Genomic DNA, 15,000 nt, shown 5'->3' with positions numbered 1-15,000 from the left:
GAACCCATTCTCATCTGATGACACCATGGGTTAACTGTTATTCTCTCTATGTCAAACAGAAGGGGAGAAAAAAAAAATACAAGCAAAGAAAAAAATCTTTGTCTTAGCCATATCAGACCTGTCATTTGTAACAGGTCGTTTGCATAATGACAGAAAACAAGAGCAAACATTGACATACGCACGCACGCACACTCGCACACACACACACTCACACACACACACAGGCATTGATGCCTTTCACACAAGCATCAGCGGTGTGTGTATGGTACAGATAATATGTCTTTGGACCAGTCAGGAGCTGGGAAATCTATACCCACGCTTCCCTGTCAGACTCCTCAATCTTCCCTGTTTCTCTGAAGCAAAATGTAGGAGAATAATGAGAGGATTTGTAAGGCATGACCCGGGGTTGAAAGCCATAACTCACTGCCTGTTTATCGTTTTTTGCGCTGCCTTCACACTGAAAAATAGCTCCCACGATAAGCAAGTTAGTCAGCTGCTTCTCTTTTATTCACTCTCACTCTCTCTCTCCCTCGCTCACTTTCTTTCCCTCTTTGTCACTCACTATTTGTCTCCTACCCTTCCTCTCTTTCCTTGTCTCTCTCTCTCTCTCTCTCTCTCTCTCTCTCTTTTACCTGGAGCTTCAGAGGAAACTAATGTGTTGACGGTGTGTTGTTGTGTTTGTTTGTTTGTCTGTTTGTTTGCCCCTGGCAGACAGATGACGTGACGCAGACAGAGGGTCCTCAGCAGGTCCAGCTCCAGCTCTCGGACTCGTCAGAAAAACAGCAGCCCAAACGGTTACACGTCTCCAACATCCCCTTTCGCTTCCGGGACCCGGATCTGAGGCAAATGTTCGGGGTGAGACCCACCTTCAAATTCATATCAGTTCATTAATGTGTGTGTCTCAGTTTTTAAAACCATTGTCAGTGTATCTGTCTGGTCTCATTTTACATAATTGGTAACCACTTTGAGAGATAATTTGATTATTACATAGTAATTGATTATTACACAGTAGTTACATTATAATAGTATTCCTTTTTGAACTGTGAAGTCGCTGTAACAGAATGTCATAGCATTTTTTTTTTTTTTTGCCTTGCAAAAAAGGCTGCCACGTTCTTCATTTACACAAAGATTTACATAGAAATAATTCACGAAAATGGATTTTTTTTTTTTTTTTCGGAGGTTTTTCCAAAACCTGATTTAGCGAGGCAGATCTGTAGGGACCAGCCGAGAGCCAACGCTTAGTGAATCATCCACGCCGCACGCCGTGGCGCTGTACTCCTCTCTCCCACAAAATCAACTCAATCATGATAATGGGTCCATCAGCAGCAGGCCTGGCCAAAAAAAACCTCATCTAAACGCTTCTCATTAAGGTTTGGGCCGGTGTGAGCTGCAGGCGGTAGAATTGGGTGTTATGAGGACTCTGTCACAGTGATGGTATTAATTACAGGAGAGCCCACCGTGCTGCTCTGTGAGTTATGCACATCATGCCAGAGTTTTGCTCTCTCTCCCTCCCTCTGCAGTGTGGACTGTTGAGTTTCTTCTTCCTCGCTTTTGGAAACAAGGGCCCACACAAGTCAAACTGACACAGTGATTAGCTCATAGACTTTGTGTGCGTGTGTGTGTGTGTGTGTGTGTGTGTGTTTATCTGGCCAACGTGCAAGATGCATGGATGTGTGATTCCAACTTAATGGAGGTTGCTAAGTATTCAAAGTCATTGGAGTCCCTCTTCCACATCGATGAGAGAGAGGAGCTAGAGATTGATCATGTTGGGGACAAAACTGGCAAATAGAAAACTGAGTCACACACACACACACACAACTCTCATTATTCTAATCACAGGCTTCTTATGAGAAAACATGCTATCTTACATGATGTAATCGTTTTACAAAGACAACAATACCATTGCCTGAGCTATTCATACATGGAACTTATACTCAGCAAATGAAAGACACCATAGTCACATTAAACCTGGACATTGTATAGAAAAAAAAACAAGAACACACACACACACACACACAAAACAAATATGAAAGGCACCCTACACCACAACCTCGAAAAACTCCATCTGCTCACACAGACACGTGGATATGGGTTCTTTTTTTCTCTGAATGACTCTAACCACTGCCGTCGGCACAGTGCAGCAGAAATCAGCAGCAGTGTGGCTAAATGGAGGGTTAGCGCTGAATGAGTTGGGCGGGGCTTTGTGTCGCTAGGTTAAGACAGCATGGATGCCCCCAGAGATGCTAACGAGGCGCTAAGTAAAAGCCTCGTTAGCATGACCACTGAAGACCTCGGTGTTATTAAGGAGTCAGATGGTGGAGAGCTGGGAAAAAAAAAAAAAGAAAAATATGTGAAAGTTGCTAGAGCAACTCAGCTGTGGAAACGCCTACTGTTTGTTGCAAAAAAAAAAATCGCTTAGATGTTTTGGGGGTTTTTTTTCAGTAACTTCCACTGTTGTCTAGAACAGTAGTATGTATTAGAAAACAGTCAAATAACTCAAATGAAGAAAAAAAAAAAAAAGCTTGTTTCCAAGCAGTTTCTCTAGACTCCGTTTCAGACTATTTTTAGATTTGTTTTTGCGTTGCTGGACTCTACAGTACTCTAGTCTCAGTGAGGAAGCGATTTCAGAAATCTCCAGTTTTCTGATCTCCATCCTGCTACATTCACTATCTGCATGACTTAACTTCCCCTTAATTTTTCATCCAAACACCACATAAGCATGCGCACGCATGCACATAGCACACTGTTACACAGACGCTTGCTTGTTTAAGATAACAGTACTTCTGAATCGGTGGAATTGAAGTAAATACAACATGCTTTACATGAAGCTGTAACTCATGTTTAATATGGCCTCAGGCTTGTGATATGCCTGCCTTCCCCATGCTTAAAGTAGCTCGGCTGAACGTGCAAAACTGATGCTCGTGGTATGCCAAACCAAACCGCTGGGCTTTAGCAAAGCATACCGTGTCATTTTCAGTTTGTGCGCGCAATAGTGAGGAAGAGATGGAATTCGCTGGAAAACAGGCAAATATTCCCTCATCACCATGTGGGAATCCACAAAAGACGACTTCCCCTCCAAACTAATTAATCGAAGCCACAAGCCCATTACGCTTGGTTAACGCAATTAGCATCTGCGTGCGTTAGCCTGGGGAGAAAAGCCCTCTGTGGCGTGTGCGCTATCAGGGACTTCACGCTGTGGAAGTAAATGGGCGTGCGTGTGAGTGAGTGAGTGTGTGTGTGTGTGTGTGTGTGTGTGTGTGTGTGTGATGGAACTCGCGCGCATAAAGCCGGTCCACTTGAACGAATGAGGGAAGGAATAGATCTCAGCAAGCAACAGATGCGTGGTCACCACAGTGGTTTTGGAATTGAGAACGGAGGCATTTTAAGGATGAATGGAAGACAAATGGCTCAGGCGTACGGTCTCGGTCGTGAATCTTTGTATGATCTTATTCATCCGTGTCTGGTATCCTGGTGGGCCGTCGTCGATGCCTTAGCCGTAATTCCCCCTTTTTTTTTTCCCTGGGCCTTCCTGGCTCCGCGGTCTCCTACAGACTGGCCAGGCGGGAAATAGCCAGATGCTCCTTGCTCCCATTAGCAGCTTCGTCAAACGATCCATTCCCCATTGAGTGCGAGACACATGGTGGGCCTATTTCTTCCCTGTTGTGCCGGCATGAAAGCGATGCGGCCCGGCTTGACAGGGTAATTACTTTTAATGAAATAATACGGCCATTGTAGACGGCAATTAAAAGTGGCTCTCGCTCCACTCATTAGGAGGACTCGGTGTTCTGCCTTTCATCTCTCTGTTTTGTAATGATCCAAAAGGCATGGCCGTTAAAATCGAAGACTTGAGCCCTATTAACCTCCCCTGAGACCACCTCTGAAGTCCCCTTTTACTAAGAACGAGAGAGAGAGAGAGAGAAACAGAGAGAGGGAGAGAGAAAGAGAAAGTAAGAGGTATGAGGTAGTCCTTTGTTTTGCAGGAGTTTGGCTGATCTCCCTTCTCTTGTGTTTATGAAGTGTGATATAAACTGATGATCAATGGCCCAGTTCTGACTGGCTTTATAGAGGTCAGCCATGCATCATGCCCAGGCCTGGAGCGAAAATGATCCCTCTGGTGCATCTGTGTCTATGGACAACAGGACAGGTGTGATTTAAGTACATGATTATGGACAGTTAGGACTGTAACAGTGACTGGAGTGTGTTACGGTCGTTAGAAAATTGACTTTGGGCCGGTTTTTGGTCCACTTTTTGACTTACTTTCAGCGTATGCATATCTGTTTTTGAATTCTCTCTTTCTTCTGTGTTCCCCCTGAAGTTTTTCTTTTCTCTCACAGATTCTAGATTCTCCTGAGTCTTCCCTCTGACGTAAACAGCAGGTTCTAATAGATTTATTTCTCTCTTTTTCGTTCTTTTTTTTCTCTCTCTCTCTCTTTCTCTCTGCAGCAATTTGGAAAGATTTTAGATGTGGAGATTATCTTTAATGAACGAGGATCTAAGGTATGTGATTTTTTTCTTCCTTTCTTCCTCTGCGTTAGTAATGATATCCTTTTCTCTTTTTTTCCTGTTGGGTTTACTAGCTTAGAGAAACTGGTTTGATCTTTCTTCAGCCAGATCAAAGGCATAAACACTCCAAGCAAAAGTAAAAAAGAAATGAAAGTCCAAGCGTACACCATATACCAAAACAGTGCACCGCGTCTAAGATAATGGTCATGTTAGCATTACTAGAACTACAATGCTAACCTTAGCTTTTTTTTTTTTTTTTTTTAATCTGTTTAAAACTGAGCTTTATTCTGTGCCCAAAAGCATGCAGCTCTCCTCACTTTGGTTTGAAGTGATATTTGGTGGGATGAATGTGTTGTTAGCCCTGAAGCCCGTGTGTAGCGGAATGCTAACCTATGTTCAGCTGTCCTTCCCCTACACATACACACACAGACACACACACACACACACGTATAAGCACAAAGAAACGCATACACCCCAAGCCAGACAAGATTGAGTATCGGATAAATCTGCCTCCGTTGCTGTAACAAGCATTTATTGTTTGTGCCCTACAAAGCCATTACCCATGATGCCTTGCACTTGCCACCACCAGCCCCGCTATATAATGAACCTACAAGGCCATTAATAAACAATCTATTTTCTATGAAGCTTTGGCAATTTGCATTCAATATGTTTGTCTCCTTTGAAAAATGGGGGCTTCTCTTGCCCTACGTGTAAGCTAATTATTTGTGCATGATAAAAAAAGAAGAAAAAAAGAAAAGATAGGCCAAGCACAGTTGCACGAAATGTCCAAAGGATTAATTTTGCCCTCAATTCCTTTTTGAATTTATTTCTTTATCTCTCACTCTCTCCCTCTCTCCCTAAGGACAGCTCTGCTGTTATTTATGCCAAAGCGTAGGGCCCTGAAGATCCTCTGTGTGCGTGTGTGTGTGCGTGTGTGTGTGCGTGTGTGTGGCAGGCAAGACTCACTATTCTTCCTGTGTATGACACCCCCCAAAGGCATTCTCAGCTTTCTTCTGACACACACACTCTCTCTTTCTCTCTCTCTCTCTCTCTCTCTCTCTCTCTCTCTCTCTCACTCACTCACTCACTCTCTCTATCTCACTCATTCTCTCCTTCTCTCCTTCTCTCTCTATTGCTCTTTTTCACTCTTCTCTGTCCTTCTTTCTCTTTTTTCTCTCTATGTTTCAATGCAAAAAAAACCAAGAGAGTGTGTCACAGATTTACAGCTCTGCCCCTTCCCCCCATACTCATAATTCACCGTGGCCACACCTCCTCGAGGGGACATATCACATGTTCACTCCAGACCAATGAGAGAGAGGGAGAGATGAGCACTCCCATGGGCACAGATATAATTGGGTTGTTTTTGGCAAAGTAGCCACCAATAACTGATCGATAGTATTCCACAGTCTCTTAAAGTCATAGAAAACTGCCAGTCTACATAATTAATAGAGTGAAGATGCTATGTGTGTTTCCACCAGTGGGTTTGTTTAGGATTCTGAAACACTCTGAATGTTTAAATAAAACAATTATTTTTGTTTGAAATGAATAGGCATTTCTGATCTGTTTCTTCAGTTTGTAAGGTGCCTCGTTTAAACATGTTTGAAGTATGAATATTGACGTGGAGTTGCCTGTTATCTGTTGTGGTATAAATGAAAGTCGAATTGCACGGGTAAGAGGCGTAGACAGGTATGTCACTGATAATACAGGAGGAATACACAGGCCAGGAGTGAAGTTAGCTGATATGTCTCATTTTAATCTCTCCATGTCTCAGCTGTGTTTCTCCAATAATCTCACGCGTCTTCCTCACTAACGGGATATAACAACTCTCCGACTGCTGCTCACCTTTTCACTGTGTGTGTTCTTCCCTCTTCTCTTCCTCTGTGTGTCTTCCTATCCCTCCTTTCCCTGTGTGTGTGTCCCTAACGTTTCCCTATCCCTGCTGTTATACTCTCTCTCTCTCGCTCTCTCTCTCTCTCTCTCTCTTTCCCTTTCCTTCTCTCTCTCTCTCTGTTATGGCATGGCTTCTGCCCTCAGGGCTTTGGCTTTGTAACTTTTGAAACGAGCACAGATGCTGATCGCGCACGGGAGAAACTAAACGGTACAATCGTAGAGGGACGCAAAATAGAGGTGCTTTCCTATTTTCTCCTTCTTTCTCTCTCACTTTTTTTTTTCTTTTTTTTTTCTCCTCTTTTCCCCTCTGACGTGCTGACCTGACCTGCTGATCTCAGTCCATTCTTTATCCTCTGCATCTCCCACTGCATCTGCATGCTATGCGTGCCTTTGTTTGTGTATATTTTAACATTTATGTTTGTATGTTTTTTGTTTGTTTGTTTTGTTTTGTTTTTTGTGATTGAATGTCTATGAATGTACCTGTGCTCCTTGCTGATTTAAGCAGCGTTGAACCTGACACCTTTAAAAGGCTAGAGGTCTTTAACATTCCTTATTACCATCTGTCATTGGACAATGCATGCATGTACTCAACCAATCAGCATCCGTTGACCTTATTTGGGAAAGAAGCACCACACTTCACCAATTGTTTATGTGTTTTTGCTCGTGTATTATCATTATTCTTTGCCGTGTGTTCTGAATCATGCTTTATAAAGGATAAATCTTCAGTCTGATTGCATTCATATCGGTCTGAAGAAATTGACATTGCCCCCCGTTTTGTCATTTTCAACCAATTTGTTATCCAATCAGTTTATTTTATCCCGTCATTTTTCCCGGGTGATGCACGCGCCGCGCCCGCTCTGTCCGCAGTAATTGAGTCTTCACAACGACATCTTGAGAGATGCATAAATGCATATTAAGGCAGATTCCTGGTTATTGTATTTGTGTATAAATTGACCTGCCGCAGTCTTGTGAACTTGACTGTGTCTGATAGAGGAAAAGCTAAAGGGTTACCCTGGGTTATTTGTTGCATTGCAGGCAAAAGACTTTTACAGAAATACATGCATGTTCTGAATGCCTGTTTCAATTTGGCGTTTACTGCTCACCCTAATTATGTCTGGATTCGTTATTCATTTTTTTTCTTGTAAACAGGTAAACAACGCCACAGCACGGGTAATGACGAACAAAAAAGTGGCCAACCCATACACAAACGGTAAACAATGTGTTCATTTCCATACGCAACCCATACACAACCCATACACAAACCTTACACAACCCATACACAACCCATACACAAACGGTAAAAAATGTGTTCATTTCCATACACAACCCATACACAACCCATACACAAACGGTAAAAAACCTGTTCATTTCCATACACAACCCATACACAAACGGTAAAAAACCTGTTCATTTCCATACACAACCCATACACAAACCATACACAACCCATACACAAACCATACACAACCCATACACAACCCATACACAAACGGTAAAAAACCTGTTCATTTCCTGCCAGTACTCACTGGTGCATATTCATATACAAATATCTTTTTTTTTTTTCCTTTTGGGTTTTTTTTTCCCCTTAGGTGACATTAGCTCATTACATGGGCACTGACGCAGACAGCTTACATGCATATTTATATTTGTGTATTAATATGTCTGTAGTCTCTCTGCTGTACAGCTCAGTGATCTCCTCTGTCTTAGGCTGGAAACTGAATCCGGTGGTGGGCGCTGTCTATGGTCCTGAACTTTATGCAGGTAAGAGACTGCTCACCGTCAACACGCCTCTCCCCCAGTCAAGCCCGTAGCCCTGATTTTTCCCTTCACGGCTACATATGGAGACAGTGTGAGTGTGCTGGTACTGGAGAGGCTCTCTGTTGAGTGTGTTTGAGAATGAATGTAGCCTGTTTCAGGGACTAGCTCTGGGAATGTTTCAGAATGGCATGAGCCTGAGAGTGTTTAGGATATTTTTGAAAGTGAAGGGTCTAAATTCTTTTGGAAATAGTCCGTGTAAAAGTGAGTGCTGTGTGCTTTGTGTGTGTGGGTGGGTGTGTGTGTGTGTGTGTGTGTGCGTGTGTGCACGTGCACATGTGCGAGCAAATGCACTGGGATGCATTGGGAGCAAACGTGTGAGTATGTGTATGCGTGTTTGTGTAAGTGCGAGAATGAGTATATGAGAGTGACCAGTGTTGGAATTTGAGTGTGTGCGTGTATTTGTGTGTGTGTGTGTGTGTCTGCACGCACACATGTATGTCTGAGAGTGAGTGTGCTTTAGTGTGGTTGCTGTGTGTGTGTGTGTGTGTGTGTGTACATGTGTGTGTAAGTGCATTTGAGAGGGGAATGTGTTTGAAAGTGAACATGTGTTGGAGATAAGAGTTAACGGCTGTAGGATTTAAGAATAGGAGAATGCTCATCTCCTCTGTACTTCTCATTTGGTGGGCATGGCATCAGCTGACGGTCCTCTCGCCTCGCCGCGAAACCCCCGAAAAATTATTTCAAGAGCAAGTCGCCCCAGCAACTGTTATCAGATTGTGGAGTTGTGCTGCCGTGGATGGATTTGCCGAGTGCGGCAGATTGACTTTCACAGAGCTAACGGAATAAGAGAGATTGAGAGAGGGATATTGCCGGCACCCACCCTGACAGAGGCACCGATTGGTCCCTCTTTCAGCTTAATAGAGGAGTGAGAGAAAGTCTCACAGGGTTTTTCTCCTTCTCTTTCTCTCTCTCTCTCTCTCTCTCTCTCTCGCTTGGTTGGTCGTACATGCCTGCTTTATTGCGGTGTGTTATATGAACCCTTTGCATTTTAATGAGGAGGAAATGGTACTATTTCATTTGGAAGAAGTGCTGAGTACATTGCGCCGCGTTAACGGCTTTCCTTTGCTGGTCATTAGACTAAAATCTGTTCATTCCCCGGACAGCTTTACGGCCAAGCCTCTAAATAACCACCCTTGACAGAGAGCTGCCATCCTTCAATTTTATTTCATCTTCAACCCCCCCCTCTCCCTTCTAGCCCCCCCTTTACTACGCGCATACACACGCGCGCGCACACACACACACACACACACACCCTGGTCCTATATCCTGCACTGACACCTGCACACACATACATCCAGTTCCTCACACCCACCACGTCTTAACAAAGACATGCACACATATGCACACATTCACTCAAGGACCAACAAAAGCATACCTGGATGCAGATACACACACACGTATTAACATTCATTCAAAGCCAAACAGTGTTAAGCTGACTTATTCATGCAAATTGAAAATGACATTGCACCACCTAGATATCCAGTCAGGCCTCTGTAACAGCCAAAATTACATTCTCTGAAGTGTCACACGTCTCCACACACAATCACATATGCAGACACACACAAAACACACACATGCACACGCACACACCTAAACAAACATGCACAAACACACACGCATAGATACACTCCAGTACCTAAATGCCAAAACAAGGACACTCATAGACTTACATACCCAAGCATGTATGCATACACACATACACACAAACACACACCCACACACACACACACACACACACACACACACTCACTCTCTCACACATACACACACACACACACTCACACACCCGCACACACACACACCATCTAATAAATCAGACAGTGTAGTGGAGTGCTGTTAGCGGAGGGAGTCGGGATGCTATGATTTATTGGCCGCTAATTTTTCACGTCATCTCAACACAGCGTTGAAGTTTCGCCAAGTCTAAACGACAACATATGCTCACCAGCCAAGGGGGGAGGAATATGAGCAAACATAAACAAGCAATACATTTTTTAAACACAAACAACCCCAAACAAAATGGCTTTAAGGAGTCATGGGGGGTGCGGGGGAGCGGGGGGGGGGGGGGAGACAAGACATGAAACAAAAGCAAAAGTGGAGAAATGTCATCCCTTCTTACTTCATCAAACACATGCGTTACCATACAGTGAGAGACAATTTTAGCTTAAGTTTAATATAGTTTACATGGGTGTGGAACGGCATGTTAAAGAGATTAATCATGTGTTTATCAGAGCTCATTTCTGTGCGGGAGATCAGAAGAACGGGGAGTCATAAATCGTGGCCTGCTGACAGAGCACTCTGTCTCCATTCGGCCTGCTACCACAGCTTTATTGTCCTCAAAACTCATTCAGGAGAATGACTGATGAGAGCTTCAGTCTCATCTTCTCCTCTCCTCTCCTCTCCTCTCCTCTCCTCTCCTCTCCTCTCCTCTTCTCTCCTCTCCTGTCTTTCCAGGGGAAGAGCGGTTACTACGCTGGATTGGAGGAGGAGGGGGTGAGGAAATGGGTGGGTGTTGGGCTGACTGGCGCCAGCCTTGTACCCCTATGGTGTCTTCTGCAACCCAAACCTTCCCAAGAGCCCCCCTGCAGGGGTGGGGAGTGGGCACTCAGTGTGTGATTGTATTCCCTGCCTGAAAGAAAGAGATGGAGGGAGCAAGAGAGAGAGAGAGATAGAGAAGAGAAGGGGGTGGAGAAGAAACAGGGTAATGGGTCAGAACTGACTTCCTATCAGCCTGGAGTTTTTTGTTTTTTTCTGCTTTTTTTCCCCCCCTCTGAATCTTTTTTTTCTTCATTTGGTGGATGACAAGGTGACCTCTCAAGACCCCAGTGCCAGATGATATCTACTCACATCTCACAGAAATGTCCACATAACCAATAACTACATATTACTATCTGAACCAGAAATAGGCAGCTCTAATTATTATTGATAATGTTCTTTAGAATCTGTTATGACAGCTTCTATTAAATGGAACTCATCTGGTTTGGAGAAAGCATGAGTTTTCACTTTGAGATTGTGTGCACGAAAAAAAAAACGGCTTTGGCTTTTTTCTTAATACCAAATTGGGGAGGGGGGGGGGTGGCAAATAAACTGTAGAACTGTAGATGCAAATCATCTCTGTTTTCTCAAATTATCTCTGGTTCCTCCCTCTTGAAGGTATATTAAGTGAAGTGTCTACACCAGATTAGTTTTCAGCATCGTAGACACTTACCACACCACCGTCACTAATGTAGGAGCCATATGTTCAGATCTCAGCGTAATGCATACGTGGTCCGATCCTCCTGGATGACTCTTGTCAGATTTTTCAGGAGATGAGAGCCGAGTGAAGCAAAGCCCTTCAGTCAAGAGAGCCTGAAGTTTTCTAAGGACTCGCTAAAGTAGGCCCAGCTGCGTTAATGACATGAAGAGGACTGTTAAAGACTGTTTTAACACAGCAAACAGGAGTCCTCTAAGTCTTACAGCGGTCGTTAAGGAGATAATTAAGCGCTGGTGCTTGATTAGATTAAGCAGCGACTATTCCCTCCTCGGGCTTCCTGCGGCATGACTGAAAGGAAAGCTTTACAATGATCAGCCTGGTGCCTTTTCTTTTTTCTCTTTCTTTCTTTCTTTCTTTCTTTCTTTCTTTCTTTCTTTCTTTCTTTCTTTTGTTTAATGCTTTTTGAGTTTGGTTTTTTTTGTTTTTTGAAGGTAGCTTTGACCCTTGCCGTTGAGGATAACTAGATTGCGGGCCAGCGCAGTGGTTGAGAGAGCGGTGGGCGTTTTCTTGGTTTGACACCCATGACATATGAGGTAGCACCATAACCTGACCCTCACTGCCTCCTTTCAAACGCCCTGCTCATATTTTTCTATCAGTCTTTCTGGAAGCTTCCTGACTTTGTGGTACAGGCCAGACCTTGCTTTTTTGTGCTCAAATACGCTTTTTTTTTTTTCTTGTTGTTGCTTTTCACAGCTCTGTCACAGAATGACAGCACCTTTGATTTATAGGTTACTGTGGAAGCAACGTAGCCCCTGGCAACCTCTTTACCACTTTACATTCAAATATATCATATCTACTTTTTGCATACAAATTCAAAGCAATGCGGCTTAGAAAACAAAAGAAAAATGGTTTTTGGTGAGAGGAAATCCTGGGCTGAAACTCTCCAGTAAGCTGGTTTTGGATGACTCTTTCCATCTCTGTGTACATATCCAAAGGCTTTAAAAGACATGGAAAACGAGATTCGGTTCGAGCGTTAAGGTGAAGATGATCAGTTATCATTCTTAGAGCGTGGCGTGGTTCATGCGGTTTTGTCAACACCGCGGCAGCACGTGACAGGACCCCGTATTACAGAGAACCGTTTCATGGCTCGACACTACAAAGTGCGAATGGGGCGATTCTCCTGGAGGAGAAGAGTGCCAAGGAACAGAGCCATTTAACATCAGGGTTAGGGTCTGCAGAATGCCCCGCCACTCAGCAGTGACTTCAGTCATTCTCTGTCGTCTTGTATCATCAAGCTTTGTAGAAATGACATAGTAACGTTTCCAGTGCACGTTTGAATCAACGCTGAATTTTAAAGGACCACTTTGCTACCGTCCGTAAGCCATTTTGCATCGTTTGTATTGTAGTCACACCGGATTCCCTGACAGATTTTTGATCAGGAACAGTTCGCCGTAATATCAGTGTTTGGATGAACGGACGCTAGCGCTAACTATACGGCACGCCACAGTTCTTTCTGATTGAGCGTCTCTGATGTTTTCTGTCTCACTGAGTCTCACGCGCTTTAGCTCATCATTTTCGTTTGTTTGATGTTCGGCGTACAGATTTAGCTGATGGACGGATTTCAATCAGATCAAAAGAAAAACGTCCATCTGGAATTTCACTATCCTCTCTTATTAGTCTTTTGGCGGTCAGCAACTTATGCGATGGTTTAATGTCGAAATCAGAAAAAAAAAAAAAAAAGAACTCTGGTTTTCTTCTCTGAATCAAGCCTCCATACTCATGTAGTGCTGGTGTAAGGGAAGGGTTCCAGTTCACATTGTAATGTGTTTTACCTAAAACTCTGCCTAGAGCTGTTTGCAGACAGTAGAGATGAGTCCCAAAGGCAGTGGTTTGGAACAGAGGCGGAGAGATGTGGTTTGAGACCAATCAGATAAATTCATCCCACCAGGACAAAGTGAACAGTACTTTTTCACCTCAAAGATGGTAATCAGAAACACCTATGGCTGATTACAGGGTAAATAGAGAGTGGTGAGGACAAAGCTCTATAACAGAAACACAGCCTTTTCTCGTCCTCTTCCTGCTCCTCTTTCATCTCTATAACCCTTGGACCTCAGCAAACCCTTCCCCTCACCTTCAACAACAGCTGAGCATTGGTTGGGTAGCGTTTGATTGGCCGAGAGCAGTCCCAGGTGGCGTCACAGAGCGGAGGTGGGTTGCCACGGTGATCCGGCCCATCTGCCGCCTCGTGGCACCTACACCCACAGAGCAGCATAATGTTACAACTTCGTCCATTTTCTCACTCCTAGGCAACCGTAATATTTGGATGACGCTCATCTTCCTCCATAGTCCAATGTTACGACACGGCAAAGTTCTCATGTGGTACTGACAGGGTGGAGTGATTTTCATTTAATATTTATCAAACAGCACTCTCCCAGGCAGTGTGTGTGTGTGTGTGTGTGTGTGTGTGTGTGTAGGTGTGTGTTCATGGTAAATTCCTGAGAGTGGCCTAAAGCAGTGGTATATGGGGAGAAAAGAAGGAGATACTGGGTTCAAACTGAGAAAACTGGAGATCTGTTGCTTGTCTCTTTTTATGACATTAATGTATTCTCTCACAGGAAGAGTAAAACTATTTGGTCTGTTATAAAACAGGACTGGGTTCAGTTCACATTCTCTTTAATTATCTCATTTGTATTTCTCTCTCTCTCTCTCTCTCTCTCTCTCTCTCTCTCTCTCTCTCTCTCTCTCCAGTAACTGGTTTTCCATATCCAGCTACAGGAGCTACAGTGGCGTACAGAGGGACTCATTTAAGAGGGCGGGGCCGTGCTGTCTACAACACGTTCCGCACAGCTCCGCCCCCTCCACCAATCCCAGCCTACGGAGCGTAAGTGTATCTTTTTCTCAGGGCATGTGTTTTCTCATTTCAGCACACAAGTTAATATATACCCTTAAAGGAAAGGTTTACCGATCGTGGTCTAACCTTAAACAACTCCACAGATAAGACTTTGATGTGTTACACTGGCTTTCAAAGCTTCAAGATACGAGTATGAATATCTTTAACTGGAAACAATAGTGGTACATGCATTAATCATCAAAGCGAGAAAACCAAGTGAACCTTTCCTTTAAGGTTGACTTAGACAACCTCAAAGCACCCCTCACAACACAACGGGCGGACATTTTTGAACGGATGGTGTTCTCGCCCCTTTGTGTTGACTTACGGATTCCGTCTCCACCTCCCTGAGAGCTGAGGCTGCCCATGGGTGGAGCGGATCTTCGACAGTGTCTCAGCCTGGCATCCAATCAGTGATAAGATCAGACACATCCTGTCTAGAGTATGATGTGGGAGAATGACAAGATCTGAGCTCCACCCAAAAGCTCTCTCTTCTCCCCTTGTCCCTCTCCTCTCCTCTCCTCTCCTTTCTTCTCCTCTCCTCTTCTCTCCTTTGACATTACTGCAGTAACTGGGAGGAACAACATTTTTAGTAGAGCAGAAAATTGTTCTGGAATTGTCGAATGGCTGTTTTTCGTCTGGGTTAATAAGTCATTCATGATTTGCACTGGGATGAAGAGGCAGCGTTGTGATCTCACGCTCTCACGAAGGC

General features: G+C 44.0%; 1 protein-coding gene across 2 annotated transcripts in view; it reads left to right on the top strand.

The window, feature by feature from the left end:
* LOC115826360 (RNA binding protein fox-1 homolog 3-like) overlaps nt 1-15,000 on the top strand; it is a 103,790-nt gene that overhangs the window by 78,375 nt on the left and 10,415 nt on the right. Inside the window, exons 3-9 of one of the 2 annotated variants that reach the window (XM_030790168.1) lie at nt 482-484; nt 712-855; nt 4,444-4,497; nt 6,538-6,630; nt 7,543-7,603; nt 8,101-8,154; nt 14,150-14,282. In XM_030790168.1, the coding sequence (XP_030646028.1) occupies nt 482-484; nt 712-855; nt 4,444-4,497; nt 6,538-6,630; nt 7,543-7,603; nt 8,101-8,154; nt 14,150-14,282 (542 nt within the window). The remainder of the gene's footprint in view (nt 1-481; nt 485-711; nt 856-4,443; nt 4,498-6,537; nt 6,631-7,542; nt 7,604-8,100; nt 8,155-14,149; nt 14,283-15,000) is intronic. The other variant, XM_030790169.1, reaches the window with a different exon arrangement.

This window comes from Chanos chanos, chromosome 13 (genome assembly GCF_902362185.1).
Source record: "Chanos chanos chromosome 13, fChaCha1.1, whole genome shotgun sequence".
In the NCBI taxonomy this organism is placed as follows: Eukaryota; Metazoa; Chordata; class Actinopteri; order Gonorynchiformes; family Chanidae; genus Chanos; species Chanos chanos.
This window is presented reverse-complemented; position numbering and strand designations above follow the sequence as displayed.